This window comes from Eulemur rufifrons, chromosome 7, assembly GCF_041146395.1.
Source record: "Eulemur rufifrons isolate Redbay chromosome 7, OSU_ERuf_1, whole genome shotgun sequence".
NCBI classification, from domain to species: Eukaryota; Metazoa; Chordata; class Mammalia; order Primates; family Lemuridae; genus Eulemur; species Eulemur rufifrons.
In genome coordinates, this window is record NC_090989.1 from 155,205,437 (window position 1) to 155,223,986 (window position 18,550).

The 18,550-nt window shown below is 56.9% G+C and overlaps 1 protein-coding gene across 4 annotated transcripts in view; it reads right to left on the reverse strand.

Moving 5' to 3' along the window:
• The window catches only part of CACNA2D2 (calcium voltage-gated channel auxiliary subunit alpha2delta 2), a 136,771-nt gene extending 119,324 nt beyond the window's left edge, over positions 1 to 17,447 (reverse strand). For 3 of the 4 annotated variants that reach the window (XM_069475753.1, XM_069475752.1, XM_069475751.1), the window contains exon 1: positions 17,029 to 17,447. In XM_069475753.1, coding sequence (XP_069331854.1) covers positions 17,029 to 17,243 — 215 coding nt within the window. In that variant the 5' untranslated portion in view covers positions 17,244 to 17,447. The remainder of the gene's footprint in view (positions 1 to 17,028) is intronic. The other variant, XM_069475754.1, reaches the window with a different exon arrangement.
• Between the last annotated feature and the right edge of the window lie 1,103 nt (positions 17,448 to 18,550).

Sequence of the window (18,550 nt, forward strand, 5' to 3'; positions counted from 1 at the left end):
CTCTACCTGGCCAAGCCACTTCTACCAGGAAGCCTTCTTGGATTCCCCCACCCCCTTCTCAAACCCATAGTCTCCAATACGCTTTACCAAGCGTCACCTTAGATTGAGGCTGCAGCCTGGTCATTACCAAACTTCCTGCAGAGCTTAGCTTGGAGCCTGGCAAAGATGAGCCTTCTGGAAACACTTGTGGATAAATTTACTAGAACATCTTCCCCCCAACAGGCTGGTGCCTGCCAGCCTGCAGTGGGAGGGAGGCTCCAACTTCAGCAGGCAGCAGCTAGCCAAGGACAGAGGACAGGAAATGATGTGGAGCACCTACTGTGTGCTGGGTGCTCTGTGTGTGATTCCCACTGATGTTACACAGTACTCTTGGCTGGGTGCAGATCAATCATGCCCATTTCATGGATGAGGACTCTGAGGCATGTGGAGATGGAGCAACTTGCCCAAGAACACACAACCAGTCTATGCCGAACCATAATTTGAACCCAGTGAAGTTGGTTCCAGAGCCCTGCTCCTGACCCTTAGGCCAACAGGCCTCCCTAATCTCCAAGGTGGACTCCAATGGCCAAACTTCAGAAACAGCGTGCAGGTAAAAGCCACCCCTCATTTATGACCTTTTCCAACTTTGGGAAAGGGGCTGGCCCACCCCTACATCAGGGACCCCAGTGCCTCCCAAGCAAGCCAAAGCCAGGTGCAATGGGGAAGTCATTCCTCACGGCCCTCCAGAGCTATCCTGCTGTTGGAGTGTTGTCTCAGAGCCCTGGCTCCCTCAAATCCCCCTGCCAGGGAGCCTGCGCTAAGTATGGGGGGAACACCCACTTCCTCTGGGATCTGCTTTTCACCACTGCCTGGCTTCTCAGAGTAGATCGAATGTGAGTGCTCAACCTGCCTTGATGTGCTGTGCGGTGAATCCTTGGGCAACGCAAATCCCCTCTGAGGGCGGTGAGAGATCCATAGCTATAGCAATGAAGGGGCTTCAAGTACCACCCCAGGAGCCTCACCCTTCTGGCATCCTCAGGGTGGTGGCCAGCCAGAGAGGAACCACCCTGCCTAGTGAGCCTGTGTTGTTGTCCTAAGGGTTGGCTTGAGAAGAGGCAGGTGACTGAACCAGCAGGGCTCATTACTAGCAAAATACTTTGCAGAAGTTTACAACTTTCTGTAAATTCCCAACTAGCTCACTCCTCACTCATTCATTCATTCCTTCATTTAGATGGTTACCATGTACCTACTATGGGCACGGGGAAGGATTCAATGGTGAGTGGGGCAGATGCAGGCCTGCCCTTGGGAGCTTGGAATTCAGGCAGAGCAGGCTGTCATCTGATCCAGATCAGGGCCTGACGAGCATTGGGAAGGGGAATCCAGTGAGCCTTGGAGGGCAGGATGCATGGGAGGGGCTGGCCAGGTGAAGCTGGCACTGCAGAGTGGGAGGGCAGTCCAGACAAAGGGCACAGCATGTGCAAGGCCCAGCAGTGAGCTCTGCACACAGTGATGCCCCGTGAGCACCCACGGACCGACCATGGCTACCAAGGTGGGCTGCTCCCACACTGAGGCCTGCAGGATTCCAACCCTCAAGTACACGGTGAGCACCTCCACCATGTCGGATGGCAAAGGCAGTGGGCTCCTGACAGCGGGGGCATGAGGACAGCAGGCATAGGCAGCGGATGGCAAACTCAAGTTCACAGAGCAGGGCTCTCTGCTCAGGCCTCAGCACCCAGCCCGGGCAGGCACAGCTCTCCAGAGGTACACTTCCGGCTCGGACACATCTCAAACTCAGTGGGTCAAAAACGTGATTGCCCCTCGGACCTGCTCTTCCCCAGCCTCCTTCAGCTCAGCTGGCGACAACTCTGTCCTTCCAGCTGCTCAAGTCAGACACCTTGGGGTGTCTTTCTCACATCCAAACCACTGGCATGGCTCATCACCACTGTGGCCACCACTCTGGTCATGTTCTTCCTGCTCACACCCCTCCCATGGCCCCCACTTCACTCAAAGCAAAAGCCAAAGACTCACACTAATTTAATGGCTCTGCCTGATCTGGCCCCCATTGCCCTCTGACCTCCTCTGCTCCTACTCTCCCCTTCTCCTCCCTCTGCTCTAACCACATCCTACCTCAGGGCCCTTGCACTTTCGCTCAGAACACTCTCCTCCCCAAAACCCACATGGCTCCTGCCCTCCTCTCCTTCCAGGCTTTGCTCAAATGTCTCCTTTTCATTGAGGCCCACTCTGACCCCACCTCCCACCCAGTTAAACTGCAGCCTCCCTGCAATTCTGTCCCTTCTCCATGGTACTTATCACCTTCCAAGGTGGCATGTCCTCTGTTTGTCCCCTCCTTAGACTGTTATCTGCCTGGCACATGGCAGATGCTCGTGATATGCTGAGAGAATGAACGAATAGCAGATTGTGGCCAGTGTCTACGGAAGGAAGGAATGTGCCGGAAGTGGGGAAGGCACCGACTGGAAAAGGATGAGTGAGGTGGGAGCCTCAGGATTTCTCTGGACACAGCCTGTACAGCCAAGCCCACGGGGCTGTCCCACAGCCCTCCCTGGCACCCACTGAAAACCCATTGCAGGTTCTTGCTTCCCCCAGGGGACCTCCACACTGACTGGTGGGCCCCCCTTGCCATGGCATTTGACCTTTGTTCACCAGCCCAGCTCACGTGTCCCCAAGCTTAGTCTGTGGGAAAGGCAACAGGACAGGATACCTCTCTTCATGTCTCAGATGAGAAAAGCAAGGCTCAGGTAAGAATGCCCGTCAACTCTGTACACTGCATTTAACACAAGGTTACTGGCTGTTGTCTTGCTGGGAGAGGGGCTTAACATGCGGCTGCCACCCTCTAGGAGCTCTCCAACTGGGAGAGGGGGCCCTGGGCTGAACAAACATGGGTGCACCCAGGGAAGCAGGGCCTCTGAGTGGGACAAAGGGGGCACAGCCTGGCAGGGAGTGCTCAGTCAGTCTCTCCGGAACTGATTCCATTCATTCATTCACTCCACAGACACAAACAGTGCCCACCACAGCTGGGCCCTGGTGCACAGGCTCCTGGCCCGGCATCCCCACACTCCCTGTACTTCGTAACTGTGATCTCGACTCCCGGGGTAGGGGCAGCAGAGTACTGAGATCCAGCCTGGCAAACACTAAAGTTGGGGATGTCGTTATCATTACCCCCCGACCTCTTCCCCCAGTTCGATGGGAGCTCTACCTATAAGACCCTCTTGCTGCTGCCCCCATAAGAAAGTGCCTACAAGTCCAGAACACTCACCATTTTCCTGGTATTTTTGATACAGATATTGTCACTAGAACATCATCTCCTGAGAACGGGGCCTGGCACACAGCAGGTACTCAAAAAATGTTGGCTGAATGACTGGATGCTCCAACCTTCCAATGAAAAATGTGATCCCATTTTAAAGATGAGGTACCGGAGGCACAAACAAGGCCACATATGGGGCTCTCTTTATGATCCCCAGGTCCTCCCTGGCCCAGGCTTTCTACCACACAGCAGGAGCACAAATCAAGGCCCACAAAGCCCACGGCTCTGGCTCTCTCTGGACAGCACCATGAAGTCCCCACCCTTCTTCATTCTAGAGTAATGGCCTTCTCCATATGCCACCAATCTGGAAATCACCTGTGAAATACATTTCCCCTGGCGCTGGCTCAGGAACCATGTAAATCATTAGGCTTAATGGCCTCTGGGATTGTTCCCTGCTACCCCCTCTCCAGCCGCTTTGTGCCACGGAACTTGGGGCTATGGGGTGCCAGGCAGGCAAGGCCCCAGTCATGAGCCCTGAGCAGCCCAAGGAGGCACTGCCCAGGGGTGTGTCAGCCTCCGGGAGCACATCAGTAAGACAGGGATGGGGTCCAGTGGGAGCCTTGAGAACTGGGGCTGGGGCTGGGTACAGTGGTGCTCACACCTGTAATCCCAGCTACTCAGGAGATCAAGGCAGAAGGAATTGCTTGAGGCTAGGAGTTCAAGACCAGCCTAGGTAATATGGTAAGACCTTCATCTCTAAAAAAATTTTTTAGATTAGCCAGATGTGATGGCACACACCTATGGTCCTAGCTGCTCGGAAGCCTGAGTCAGGAGGATTGCTTGAGCCCAGAGTTCAAGGCTGCAGTGAGCTATGATCATGCCACTGCACTCCAGACTGGGTGACAGGGTGAGGTATGGGTATGGGGAGTGGACTCGTGTGGGGAAGGGATGGTCAGGAGGCAGGTCTGGAAAGATAGGCAGGCCGTGGAGCGGCCAGCAGGGCAGAGGGGCCATGGGCAAGCATCCTTGCAGAAGAGCAGTCTGGAAGGAGTAGGGTAGCCAGCTGAGAAGGCCAGGTGATCTCCCTGGGACAGGCTACAGACTCCACTGGCTGCATGCATAGGCATCGGGGAACAGCTGGTTCCCATAGGTGCCATGGTCAGAGGACTCCTCCAAGCCAGTACACTGGCTCCCCAAACCCCTTCCCTGGGAACCTCAGTGCCCCTTTGCTGGGCAGAATGTGGGGGTCCTGTGTTTACCTTCCTATCCCCTAAGGGCATAGTTCTCTACCTTGGCTCACCTGGATGGGGGGGAATGGGCTCCAGAAATGCTGATGTCTGGACCCTGCCCCCACCCAATTAAATATTACAGCCCAGGTGGTCTCTGGACATTCCCATCACCTCACGCTCCAGGGCAGCCCTTGGAGGCAGCCCCTTGTAAGAACCACAGGAGGATATGCGGGAGTGACCTTTGCCCTCTGGCACCAGCAAAGCCAGGCCCATATGGGGCTCTGTCCCAGGCCATGTAAAAGCCTGCTGCATCTTCTAGTCACAAGCAGCTTTTCCCTGTGGACACCTGTGTAGAGCATGGACTCCCTGCTCAGCAAACATTTATTGAGCACTTGGTGTATGCTAGCCTGGAGCTCCAGCTAAGGACAGGTGGCCACTGCCCTTGCTCCTCCCATATGCACAACCCCTGGGCAGCCGGGTAACAAGGTCTATTGCAGGATAAGAATGGGGGCCAGAAGGGCTTGAAGCACCCTAGGAGGCCATTGACCCACACACGGAGGTCAGGGGAGGTTTCAGGGGACAGTGACTCCCAGCCGAGCACAGAGAGACAGGCAGAGGTCAGTCAGACCACAGGCAAGTCCAGCTTGGGGTTGGCAGGGCCCTATGCAGCCCATCCAACCTCTCCCCAGCTCGGTGCACAGTAGGTGCATGTTAAGGCCCCTGGAAGGAGACTGCTATTGCCCTGTGGGCACTCAGTCCTGAGGGCAGAGAGCCCCTTCTATGCCCACCACCCATTCCCATCAGAAGCAGCTTCCTTGGCCGTGGTCTCCGCAAGCACCAATTACAGGGCAGAGATGACAGCTATGCAGCTGAGGTGGCAGGAGCTCCACGGTAAGCTGCAGAAGGATCCCTCACTCTGCAGGGTGCTGGGAACGAGGAGAGCATTGAGGCTCGAAGGAGGAGGGCAAGAGGCTCACCCAGACTTTCACAGTGAGCTGGACAGGGACAAGGCCACAGTGGGGTAAAGGGACACTGGGAGAGGAAGGGCAGAGGGGACACCTACAGCCCCTGCTGCATACACCCCTGGGGTTTCTGGGGTCTGCACCAGCCAAGGTCTGGCTTAAATAATTAAACATGCTGCCTTCCTCCCTCCCTCCAAGTGGCCCTGCCTGGGTATTGCTAGGCACAGCCCAAGGGGTAAGGTGGGATGGGTGGGTAGGAGGAGGGGGGTGAGGCATGGAGAAAGTGGAGAGCTGAGTCTAGAGTGAGCCTAGATTGCCCGGCCCCTCTATTCCATGTGCGCACAGGAGACAGCACTGTCGTTCCCAGCAGGCCTTAGACGTAGATCTGGATCAGAGAAGGCCTGTGCTGGTCTGAAGGAGTCACAGCTGTGCTCAACAGAGGCTAGCTCGTCCCCCTGGACAGCCCCAGAGAGCTCTCTTCCCTCATGTGACAGGTGGGGAACAGTGGCCAGAGGGCACCCCAACCTAGAAGCAGGACAGAGCCCAGGGCTTATCCCAAGACCTGTGCCTTTGGCTGACCAACTCCTAGACAATGTGCTCAGCCTGGACCCAGGATTGGTGCAGGGAACAGAGCCCAGAGAGTAACAGGAGGGGCCAGGCACCAGGTCATAAGAACATGGCCCCAGTGAAGTGTGGCTCTTGTCATATCCATCAGCGGTGCCAACCAATGATGCCCCAGTCCTCTCTGTAGTGAGTAGGCACAAGTATACCCTCGCTACAGGCACAAGTACACCCTACCCTGAAGCTGCCCTTCCCCCAAGATGAGAATGGAGTTTCCCAGGCAGCACCCAGCCAAGTTTGGGCATTCCCCTTGGCCATGTCCACAGGTCACTTCCTCGGCTGTGCCCCTTTAAAGTTAGGTCAGCTGCCTGTTCCACAGCAGCAGGAAATGCCCCTCTGTCTATCCTCTTGGCCCATACATGCCAGTCCCAACTTCAGATATTACACGAACCAGCAGCTTCCTGCTGTCCTAAACAGTCTGCCCTAGGCCCTGCCTAAGACAGGGGGGTGGCCTGAATGACCAAACCCAATTAGCACAGCACAGCAACTTGAGGGCAGTGGCTACTCCCCACACTCCCCCACCCCTCATTTGGGTCAAGGCTATGCCTCAACTGCTGAGAGGCCCAAGGCAGCATTCCTCTCTGGGCCTCAGTTTCCCCATTATGTACCACATAGGAGTTAAACTGGACAAATCGGTCCCACAGTTCCCACTGACCCATACCCAAAGCTCAGGTGAGGGGGATTAGGGAAAAGACTCTCCTACTTCTAGTCCCTGAGGTCCCTCCAAGGAAACTGGGGATGCCACAGGCCCTATGAGAGGGCCAGCAGTCCACGTGATAAACCTTCCAAGGACTTCAGCTGATGAGAGGGGCAGCCCCTGCAGCAGGACATGCATGATGGAACAGTGTGGGAGCGTGGGGACACCTGAGGGTCCTGTGGCCAGGGGCTGCCTTGAGGAGATGAGCTGTGGAAGGGCTTCGTGGGGCAGGGGCGAGTGCTTGGACCTGAGTGCCAGGCGGGAATCACTGGGTAGGAATCCTGCCTCCGCCACTCACCATCTGTGGGATTTTAGCATCACTTAGCCTGGCTGAGCCTCAATTTTTCTTGTCTGTGAAACAGGGGTAAAAATGGACTGAACTCACCAGCGTATGTGAAATATACCACCCAGGGCCCAGCTTGTAGTATGTTGTGGTTAAAACAATGGTTTCCTTGACAAATGTTTCCTTGGCAAGGTCACCCCACTCCTCCCCTCCAGCCCTGTCCCTCAGCCCCCACTCCATCTTCAGGCCTCATGTCTGACCTTGTAGCAGAGACGGCCTCCCCATCCCCCATCTCTCCCTGCCTTCTTGCTAACAAAACCCAAGTCTGCAGAATCTCCACCTCCAGCCCCAAGGTGACCCCATCCTCAGCTCAAGGGTAAATCCTGATTAGCCTGAGCCAATCATGATGTACCTTCTAGAGCGCCAGTGATTGGTTCCAAGTGGACATGTGACCCAGTGCCAGCCAATGAGGTGTGAGGGAAAGTTGGCTGGGGGCTTTTGGGCAAGGTTTTCTCCCCTCTTAAGAAGAGCCCAGAGGAAATACCTTTTCTATGTCTAATGTCTGGGTCTGTACATGATGCCTGGAGCTGTGGCAGCCATCTTGTTGCCATAAGAAAAGTCAGCCAAGGACAGCCAGCTACACCAAAAGTAAGGCCAGCCAGGTAGAGCACAGGTGAGGACTCGGTCCTCCCTGACAGCCCACATCATCCACTTCTCAACTCCCTGTCGGGGATAAACGGCCTAACCATGAGGAAAAAAACCCATTGCACTGGGGTTGCCAAGGTATGCGCAGAAGCAGCCTCTTTTCCTTGCAGCCAAATATACTCCTCGGATTCAGCTCTTGGGGAGGGGCAGTCGGCTCAGTGCTTACTCTTCGAGTGCCCTGTGAACGGGCACAGAGCTGGAGAAGGGGGCACAGGGTTGTAGGAGAGGCCAACAAGGGGTAGACAGCCAGAGGAGGGCATCAGTCATGAAGGCTCCTTGCCTAGTACTCGGGCTGAGCAGGCCAGCCTGGAGAGGGACATGGTAAGCCGAGGCCAGAAGGTGGGGAGGCTGGAGCTCCTACCAGGACCTGCAAGTATCCTGGATAGTCCCAGGGCTGGTGGCCAGAGGCTGGAGTCAGAACAGGCAGGATCTCGAATGCCGGCAGGCCTTGGGGGTACAAGGTCACACTGCAGCATGCCTCATGGGGTCGAGAAGAGGAGAGAAACTCCCAGGGCCCTACCATGCCCACCCAGCCTGAGCTCACAGGGAGAAAGGAGAAATGTCCATTTGTGAATGCCTTTAGCATGGAGGCCTGCTCTCATTCTCTTTTCTAAAACTGAAGTTGGGGGTAGGGCTAGGGTGGGTTGTTTTGTTGTTTGTTTGTTGGAACTGGTGGCGGCACCAGGCCTGACCTTTAAGGCTTTAAATGCAGCATTTCAGGCAGCGCCAGCAGGAAGAGAACACGCGCTGCGGAAGGAAGTTATCAAGACTCAAATGCCACGTCAAGCTGGAAATTCGTGGCAGAGCAGGGGCTTCTACCTGTCTCAGGAACACACTGGCCCATCTGTGTCCACACTGCCTGGTAACAAAGCTGCCCTTCTCCAGCGGATCCAGAAAGCTTTGATGACCCTGAAACAGCACAGGGGCATCAGCATACAAGTCTGCCCAGAGGAACACCAGGAGGTGGGCCTCGCACCACGTAGGCGCCTTGCCCTGCAGGTTTACCAAAGCAGGCCTGACTTGCGCCCTCACCCCCTGCCATGGGTATTTTTATTTAAGGGAAACAGTTATATGTCAGTGCAAGGAAGGCCAAAGGGGAGTCACCCCTTCAAGCAGCCTGTATTGAGCCCTAGGAATGGGGACTGGGCCCTGCCCACAGAGCATGTGCAGCCAACAGAAATGTCGGGCCTGAAGGCTCCCTTCCCCCACCTGGGACCTCAGTGTCCTTGTTTATGTGATTGGGGGGATGAGGCTCCCAGGTGCTTCTGTGGCTGTGATATGTCCTTCCCAGGTCAGAGAGGCATGCAAGGCCCATACTGCCCAAGGAGATGGTTCTACCCAGCCTCTCTGCCCCTACAGGAACCCCTACTGGCCTACAGGCTCCTGAGCCCCTCACAGCCACTTCTGCCCTCTCTTTTCAGGAGCCCCATTTGAAAATGCCGAGGACCCTGGGCCATCCCAGCACTGACAACACACAGACCCTGAGAATGCCAGGAAAGCAAAACTTACAGTTCTCTCAGACATCAGAACCCATCAGATCTGGGCCCACACAGCCCCAAGAGCCAGAGCCCATCACAAGGTCCTGACAGCCTTGTTCATGAAAATTCAGTTGACAAAAATTCATCCTTGAAAGAGAGCGTCTGCGCCGGAGGTGCTCCGAATAGAGGAACATGCAGGGATCATCGAGCCAAAGCTTTCACACCCCGAATCGTGCCTGCTGACTGCAGGGATGTGTTGCTGGGGGGGAGGACCCCAGACCTGCCGATGCTCCAAGGACTGCCAATCTCCTGCCCTTCAGTGTGCAAATGAGAAGGACTCACTCCGAAAGGGAAAAACGCCAGCCCAAGGTCACATAGCAAGGGTTTTCCCACTCTGCCTGAGCCCCAACCTCCACGCCCACCCTCTAGAGATGCTTCACTTCACAAAAGACTCATGGAGCTCCTCTGAGTCCCGAGTCCTCCAGTGAATCTAAATACCGTTTAATTTGCAAAAATTTGAATTACAAGGACACAGCCTCTGTTTCCTTCCCAGACTGTCATCATCATGCCAGTTGGTAGATGATCAAACTTTGCAGCTCTGCCTTAACTTGGGCTGTTCCTGACATAAAAGTTTGCAAAACACTGGTCCTAACCATCAGGATGCTTTATTTCCCACTGCCAGTGTTTGCCCACCGAGACCTGGCATTCACTTCAAAGGTGGGTGGTGAAGGTGGACACTAGGAGTGCCTTCTGGATGCAGAGAGATAAACCATGCATGTGCCGGCACTACACAGGCACACACATGCACACAAGCACATGGCCACATTTGAATTCATGTGCACACACATGCACACACCTACACCTGTGTACATACATGAGCACACACGTGCACACATACATACATGTACAAGCACAAACACACACAGATGCACACCCCCACTCACACATGCACACAAGTGGGCATGCACACAAGCATGTGCATACCTGAACACATCTAACACATCTGTACAAACACATACATGAACACACAGGTGTAGACACTGCCATATACAAGCTTACATGTACACACAGGCCGAGGCAAGGGCCAAGCACAAGAGGAAAGACCCAGAAACCACAATTGGGTCTCAGGTGCCTGTAGGGCCTGGTGGAGTGCCAGGTGCTGTGGGCGAGAGGACAGGACCCAGCTGGACTGAGAATCCCCCCAGATCCTGTCAGGACCCACATGCCCTTATCACACACTCCCTGGGGCCAGGCCCACACCTCATGACCTGTCATACCCCAACTCTCTGAGGCAGCATAATCATGGAAATGTCATTTTACAGATGAGGCCCCATGACCCAGTGAGGCAGAGGAAGTTCCTAAGACTACCCAGCTGGTGAGAGATGCAGCAGTGTCACCGAATGCCAAGAGGGGCCTCGTTCAGAAAGAACTGGCCAGCAGGGAAGGAAGGCATCAAGGTGGACGCAAGGGGCCCAGAGTCTAAGAGGGCCCAGGCAGAGACAGGCAGAGGGAGTGACTTCTCACCCCCTCACCCACTCCTTTCCCTTTGTTAATGACGATGGTTTCCAAGGTGGGAAGAGATGGTTAATGAACAGCAGGAAAGATCTCCCATGCCCCTCCCTCTCTGCTAAATAATTAGGCTGATCAGAGCTCAAAGTGGGTCAGTCTGAAAAGCAGACACCCAAGGTATGGCCAGAGGCCAGGATCGGAGGTCCAGGCACCCTCACACCAGAAGAGATAAGGCCCAGCTGGACCAGGGGTCAGGCCTCACCGCACGGCTAGAGCAGAGTGTGGAGGGGAGCGGGAAGACTTCAGACCTGCCTTCTTAGGGTGTTAGCATGTCAGAGTCAGTAGAACTCTAGAAGAGAGGAAACTGAGGCCCAGGGGGAGGAGGAGCTTTGTCCAAGGTCACTAAGTAAGCTGCCCAAGCTGGAGAATATTGGGCTGGGTTTGCCCTTGACAGAGGCCCCCTGACCCAAAGTGGGGACCCTCAGGCCCCTTTGTGAAGATTCTTCCTACCTAATCCCAGCTAGACAGGGTCTCTTAGTCTGTGAGGGCCCACCCTCACCAGGCTCAGTCAGCTGTACCTGCAGTGGCTGGGAGCCGAGCAGAGCCAGACCAGATCCAGAAGGAAAAGCCACCAGGTGAGGGAGCAGGACCACGCCTGGGAATACCAGGCCAATGAGTCCCACGGAGGCAGGGCAGGGCCTGGCTGAGCCCTGCCCCTGGGTCCTGACCTTATGTGGGCTCAGACTGTGGGCTTGAATGACAGAACACTTGACTCCTTTGGGGAGGCCCCAAGAGACCCCTGTGGGGACCCTGCAAGCCCTTAGGGGCATCTCAATCTCTGTGGTCACTTGCATAGATCCCCTCTTCTGCCTTAGCCACAGGCAGCTCAGGAGGCTCTTCAGGTTACACAGGACAAGAAAGGAAGGGAAAAGAAAAAAAGCAAAAACCACACACACACTTCCCTTTGGGAATACGAATATTGATTCTGTAGCTTCTTGTTTAGACAGTAGGCACCAGGAAAAAAACCTGACATGAAGAGAATCTCCCCAGTTGGCTGGAGGGCTGTGCCGCAAGGGGAAAGTCCCCCACCCTCGCCTCAGGGTACCCTAGGCCCTACTGCTCCTTCCCCAGGCCTAAGGCTCGGAGCACTGTCACTTAAAGACACAGGTCATGGGGGCCACAGGCAAACTGCTGCCTCCCCGCGGGTGTTGGAGGGGAAGAAGAGAAAGAGAGCACTGTCACCCCACTGGCGACACTACCAGGGCCCAGGCCCAGACCTGCTGTCTTCTCACAGTGCTCCCATGGGCTAAGCGCCCCCATCTCTCTGCTTTGCTCATGCTGTGCCATCTTCACTGCATGCTTTTCTCAGGGGTTTAGATCCGCTCCTGCAAGGTCTACACCTGTACCTTCCGGAGGCCTCCTCCACCCCATCTCTCGGCTGTGCCGCTTACTCAGGCTATGCCCACCCATGCCAGATACTAGCTCCTTGAGGACAGACTGCCATCTCCCACCCTCCCTCCCTGCAGCCCAGATTGACTATTGTGGGGGATGTCACCAGGCTAATAGTGGTCTTCCCTCACTGAACTCAGGTCAAGCCCCTCACTCATGTTACCGCCTTGACCTCAGAACCTGTGGTCATGCCCATCCCACAGATGGGAAGACTGAGACTTAGAAAGATAGAGACTTGCCCAAAGCCCACAACTACTGAAGGCAGGGCTGGGAAAAGATAGATCTGTCAGACTCTTAGGCTGTCCAACTAGAGGGCTTGGGACATCTAGGCAGTGGGCCCAGGAAATGGAGCGGGCAGGGTGGGGGTGGGGGCGGGGGTTTGAAACCTGAGTCTTTAGGAAGAAAGTGAGGCCTAGGATGTGGCAGGTGGGCCTAGGCCTCCCTGCTGCTCTGTCCCTCTTTCCTCCTCTGGGTCTCAGGCAATCCTGAGGGGCCTTCCTTGGTCTGAGACTGCCTTGCCAGCCCCTGCGCTCATAGACTCTGTGCCCACCTCCCCCACCCACATGCACACAGGCCTTCGTGGAGCACCCCGCCCCCAGCCCAGGGTGTCCCCTCTCCCAGGCTTTGAATCACAGGCCAGGCCTGCCCAGCACAGGGGTGGGGGGGCAGGGTGGGGAGGGAAGAGGAGCTCCATCTCAGGAGATGCATGCTGTTTTCCTCCCCAGGTTCCGGTGTGATTCCTGAGAGAAAGGTCATGGGGGTTGTGGGGGGATTATTAACGGAAAGCTAAGGCTGATCCTCTCGTTCCTCAGCAGTTTTGCCAGGCCTGGGAGAACTTCAGAGGGCCAGGACCATAGAGGTGTTTGGGGGGATTTCATGCCATCTGGACAGACGGGGCTTGGGGTGACAGGGGAATCAGGGTTCTTGAAGGCTCATTGTTAGGCACTGTTCAATGGGAGCTGGGCTTGATACTAATCTTAACAACAGCTGCCGTGGCACCTGACAGAGCCCTCCCTGCCCACCAAGGAAGGCTGTACCCTCTCCCATTAACTCTTACCACCAGCCTCTAATGCAGATCCTATTATCTCAGTTGGGGAAACTAAGGCAAGGTCATCCCATTGGCAAGGGTAAACTCTGGATGCCAAAGTCTGAGCCTGCAGGGTCTACACCTGACACGTAGCATATTCCTAAACTGCCTCTTCCCAGGAGCTGGCAGTGTCCAACCGTACACATCCAAGGTGCCAAGAGCCGACAGTGCCTGTACACAGGCAAAGGGGAGAAGAAACACTGACTGCAGAAGTGTCACTCCACATGTGGGGCCAGCTTCACTCTGGAGTCAGTTTCTCTGCGGTGACACAAGTATGATGAAGAATCTGAGTGAGACTCACCTGCAGACTATGAGAGGACTCATCTTAAAATGGGCTTGCTCCCTTCTCAGGGTTACCCTGACACAGCTGGCCAGGAGGAGGTACCCAATAAAAATGGGGTCTAGGGGGACAGCAGCCAAGGGTCCTCCCCCAAATCCTAAACACCAGGAAGGATGTGAGCATCTGGAAGCTCTGCATCCCACTGACGGTAGCCAGCAGTCCTCAAAGCCTCACCCTCTCCCTCCTGCAAAAGCTGCGTCAGGTTGTTGGGAAGATGGGGAACCCAGATGTGTGATGTTGCCTTCCTCCAATAGGTAGAGCCACAGGGAAGTGAAGACAGGGGCTCAGAGGCCCAGACAGACACATGTCACCCACCATTAACCACAGCTAGACCGGACGCACGGCCTGTCATGGGCACTGCTCCCCATGTGTCCACTCAGGAGAGGAGCACATACTCTGGCTGTCATTAATCTGCTGGGTGTCCAACCCCCTCAGGCCCCTCACTGCTCCCACCCACCCCCAGAGGAAGGGAGGTGCTGGCCAACACTATCGCTGGAGCAGAGCTGGGCTAGGAGGGTGCAGCCAGGTGGGCAGCTCAGCCAGGTGCTCTACCCAGCACTCAGCCAGGACTCCACAGAGCAGGGGACAGAGAAACCTGGGGATACCAGAGAACAGGGCACAGAGGCCCAACAAACATGACAGAAGAGGCGGACAGGGTAGGGTGGGCACAGATTGACGAGAGACCCAAAGAAGGGGAGCAGGGGAGGATGGAGGGAAAGACACAGGGAAAGGCAAAGCAGTGAGGTCTGCCTCTTGGCCTGAGCACTGGGGTGTGCGTAATCAGAAAGAGGAAGCAGGTGAAAGGAAGTGTGCTCTGACTCCATCTCCCCCAACCCTAGACACACATGTGTACACATATGCACACATACGTGCACACACCAAGTAGCCTCCTCCTGGTTTGAAACCCTGAACGAGGTGCAGGTAGGGTGGGAGGGGCCCCCCTCCCTAAAACCAAGCCGTGTCCTCCCTCCAGCAGTAACTCCTCTGCCCTTCTCAATCCAGTGGCAGCCTTGATCCATTTCACCTGGTGGGCAGAAAGCCACGCTGCCAGAGAGATTGCAGAAATAACAGCCGGCAGACGCCAAACCTGCACTCGCTTAAAACCCAGCAGCTTGCGAAGCCGGGCCCCTTTGCACTGGCAGATACTAATGAGAAAATGACTTTCCCATCAAGGGCTCTCTCCACTGAGGGGCTGTCACCCCAGTGACAGGAGGCTGAGGGTCCCATTCTCCACCTTGGATTTCTACCTGTATCAAAATGTCATCCCAGCCTGGCCACACTGACCCAGGAGAAGGTTCTTGGAGGCCACACACCCTGCAGCCCCACAGAGCCTGCTAGCTCCAACGGCAGCCTCAGCCTTTCTTGTCAATTCAACAAAAGCATCAACTCCAACTAGCCATGGACGTGCAGGGGGAACCTCAAAATTCCCTCCCCTTCCTCCCTCCAAGGATCAATGGGCGTCTGCATCTGCAGGACCAGGGCAGCTGAAGGGCGCTGGCTGTCACAGCAAACGCTCTGTGTCGTCGCACCATTAGTCACCTCCCCCAGGACCCTCAGAGCTGTGCAGCCCCCACCCCACCCCCACTCGCATTCTCTAATTATGGTTTGCAAGACATGTCCCAAACCCTCGAATTAGCTCCAACTATATTGACAAGAGAAGAGCGTCCAGCTGGAAATGTGCTGCTGCCGTCACACCCGCCTCATCATCTTTTGGCTAGGGACAGAGGGACAGGTGTCCACTCTGGTCAGGGTCTCACACTGGCCTTCTAGGGGAGACCCATGCAGGCCCAGCAGCCATCTGACCCACTGCAGGTTACAGGGAAAGGGAGTGAGGTCGGGAGAGGTAGAAGGAGACATCTACTTAAACCTTCACTCAAGGAGCTACGAAACAGCCAGGAAAAAAAAATAATCGTGGCTTGGCTCGTGCTTGGCTTTGAGGAAGAAAGAACAACAAAAAAATAATGCTTTTGCTCTTTTTAAACATTGCAGTTCAAGTCCATTTTCATCACAGCAAATGAAAGACAATAACGCACCCGCCAGCCCTGAACTTCCATATGATTCTCTTCTTCCCGTGCACCCCCCACACGCACACACAGAAAAATCCAGACGGTTGACAGAGGACACGTCCGTGCGGCACCTGTAATTTGCCAACTGATCACCCGCCTGAGCACAGCCAGGCTGTGCGAAGAGAGAAATGACAAGACGGAGAGAGAGACCCAAAGCAGTGCCTTTCCAGAGTTTGTTTTTCCCTCATCTGGGAGAACCTACAAGCTGGAGTCGGCAGGTTTTGTGGCAGAACCAGGGGCTCTTACCCTTGGGCAGAAATGGTCTAATGACGCATTGCCAGCCTCTTTCCTTCTGAGGCCAGACCCTTCGCGGTGGCCACCAGCCGCCTGACTACTCATGCCCCGATCTCCAAGCCAGCACACTGGTGAAAGAGTCCAGAGACAGGTGGCTCCTCAGACCCGGGGACAGAAGCAAGGTGGTCACTATTTCCCAAAGGGGTACCTGGGGACTGACATATGGCTGGGGCATTGTGTCAGCAAGTTGATGCTGTCCTAAAGGCCACATGCACTCAATATCTGTGCCCAGTCCCAGACACATCTGGCCAAGCTCACCCGGAGGAGGCAGCCCGAGTGTGCTCTTGGGGAGGGCGAGAAGGCTCGGAGGACCATGAGAATCTGCAGAAGCTGGCAGAGCCAGGAGATGCTATTACCCTGTTGGCAGCAGCAGGGGCAGGCAGGGGTCCTCCCCACCATTTACCTTCTGTCCCGACCCCAGCACTTTCACTTCCTAATTGGGCTCTCCAGGGGACTCTCCCCTCAGGCATACGAGGGGAGGCCGGCCAAGAACAGTGGACACTGATCCCCCCTTTGGCACTGGCCACAGAAAGAAGGTGCTCACATCCTCTGCATACAGCCCCCCACCAAAGGAAAAGGCCCATGAAGGGAGGTGTGTAGGTGCCCTCCACATCTGGCTCTAAAGGGCCAGGTTCCCACTGGGAGGGAACGTGGAGCAGGTACGCGGCTTCAACTCCGCCGGGCAGGGGTCGCCGGGCAGGGGTCGTTGGCTGCCCCCTCACCCAACCCTGGGTTCCCTTCTCAACGGGACAGCGGCAGGGGAATTAACTGACAAGCTGGGACCCCTCACCCCATCCTGGGGCTTGTAGATCTTGCCTTGCCCCGTTTGGGGGATTTAGGAGAAGCAGGGGCACCGCGGGGAACTTTCGCGACGCAGCCAGAGCGCTGGGACCGTGGCTGGCAGCCTTCGGGGCTTGGAGACGCCGCCCCCGGGCTCAGCGGGCAGCCCGACCCAGCGCCCCCGCCCCCGCGCGAGGCGCAGGGAAGGACCGGCGTGGATGGGGGTCGGGGGGCGGAGGGGCGCGCAGCGCTCAGCTGGGGTCCCACGGCCGGCCGAGGCCACTTACGTGTGCTGCTGGGGGAAGCTGTAGGCAGAGGTGCCGGGGGCGGCGAGCAACGGTAGAAGCAGCAGCGAAGGCAGCAGCAGTGACAGCGGGTGCCGGGGCCCGGACGCCCGGCGCCGGGCGCCGCGGCCAGGCTGGGGGCCGCAGCCGGGCCAGGGGCGCGCAGTCAGCGCTGGGCCGGGCCGAGAGGCGCCGCAGGTCCGAGCCGGCACCGCCATGTTTCCATTCAAGATGCGGCGCCGCTGGGAGGGGGGGCAGTGGCGGCGGCGGCGGCGGGATGGGGGGGCGCGGGCGGCGGGCGGCAATTCGGCCTCTCCTCCTCCGCCGCCTTCTCCGCGCGGGGCCTCCGGGGCTGCACGGGCCGCAGCGCCTCTGCGGGCTGCGCGCCGCGATTTCCCCGCCGCGCTGGCTCCGAGCGCTCTGAGCGTCCGGCCCGGGACCTGCGCTCAAATAGCGGCCGCCGCCAACCTGCCGGCACCGCCCTCCTCTCTCCCTCCCTCCCCACTCTCTGGCCGGCCCGCCCCCGCGCGCCCCCGCCGCGGCCACGCGCCCACCCGTGCCCGCGCGCCCCTCGTCCCGGCGCAGCCCCGAGCCTGCCCTACTGGCCCGTGCGTCCCGCACCCCAGCCGCTGTCCTAGCGTCCAATGTGCGCCCCCGCCTCCATGCCTCGGACGCTGCTGCTCCTCTCCACCCCGCCGGCAGGAAGAGTCCCCGGACCCGAGGCCCAGGGCTGGCGCATACGTGACCCTTCTGGGGGCTCGACCTTCAACAGGCTTAAGGCCTGGAGTCACAGCTTTAATGGTGGAGTGGCAGCCTTCAGCAGAGACCAGAGAAGAGGGCAGTGGTGCTAAACTCACACCCTCAGTGGCTCCAGCTACCTTCAAGATTTCTCTGTGCTGGGGGCTTGCAAGCCCAGCCCCTGGCAGAAGGAAAGGGCCTGGACCCCCCTGGTTCTCTAAGTGGAAACCTGGGCCCAGATGCACAGTTGTGGGGGGCTGAGGATGGCAGGATGCAGCCTGCTGCAGCCACTCACTTCAGTTCCCTGGGCTGAGCAGGCACAGTGTGCAGGCCAGCCCCAAGCCCCAGCTCCCAGGGTTTGCATGGCCTCTGTTTAGATTCTTCCAGGGCCAGGAAACTCAGCCCTGCATAATCCAATCATTTCTGTCCTGGAGGCCCCTGGCTCTTCCTTGCTTGGAGGAGAAGACCGGGGCTAGTGTCAATCCCAACTCTGTAGCTTGTGAGCCTTTCAGAGCTGCAGTTTCCTCTCTTGCAGATGCTCATGTGGGTGCCCACCCCAACTTCCAGACTGAAGTGAGAAAGGAGTGAATTGCCAGTAAGTCGAAGCACTCGCAGGTGGGAAGACATCCCTGGGATCCTGCTGAAGTTGCCCCTGGAATCCTGCTCTGCTTCTGGTGCAGACAGGATGGGAGAATGCTCCGTGCCAGCCTGGCACAGGGCAGGACCCCCTCAGCAGTAACTGCCCACAGACTGCCTACAATGAGGAGGGAGAGACAGTAACCAGCGG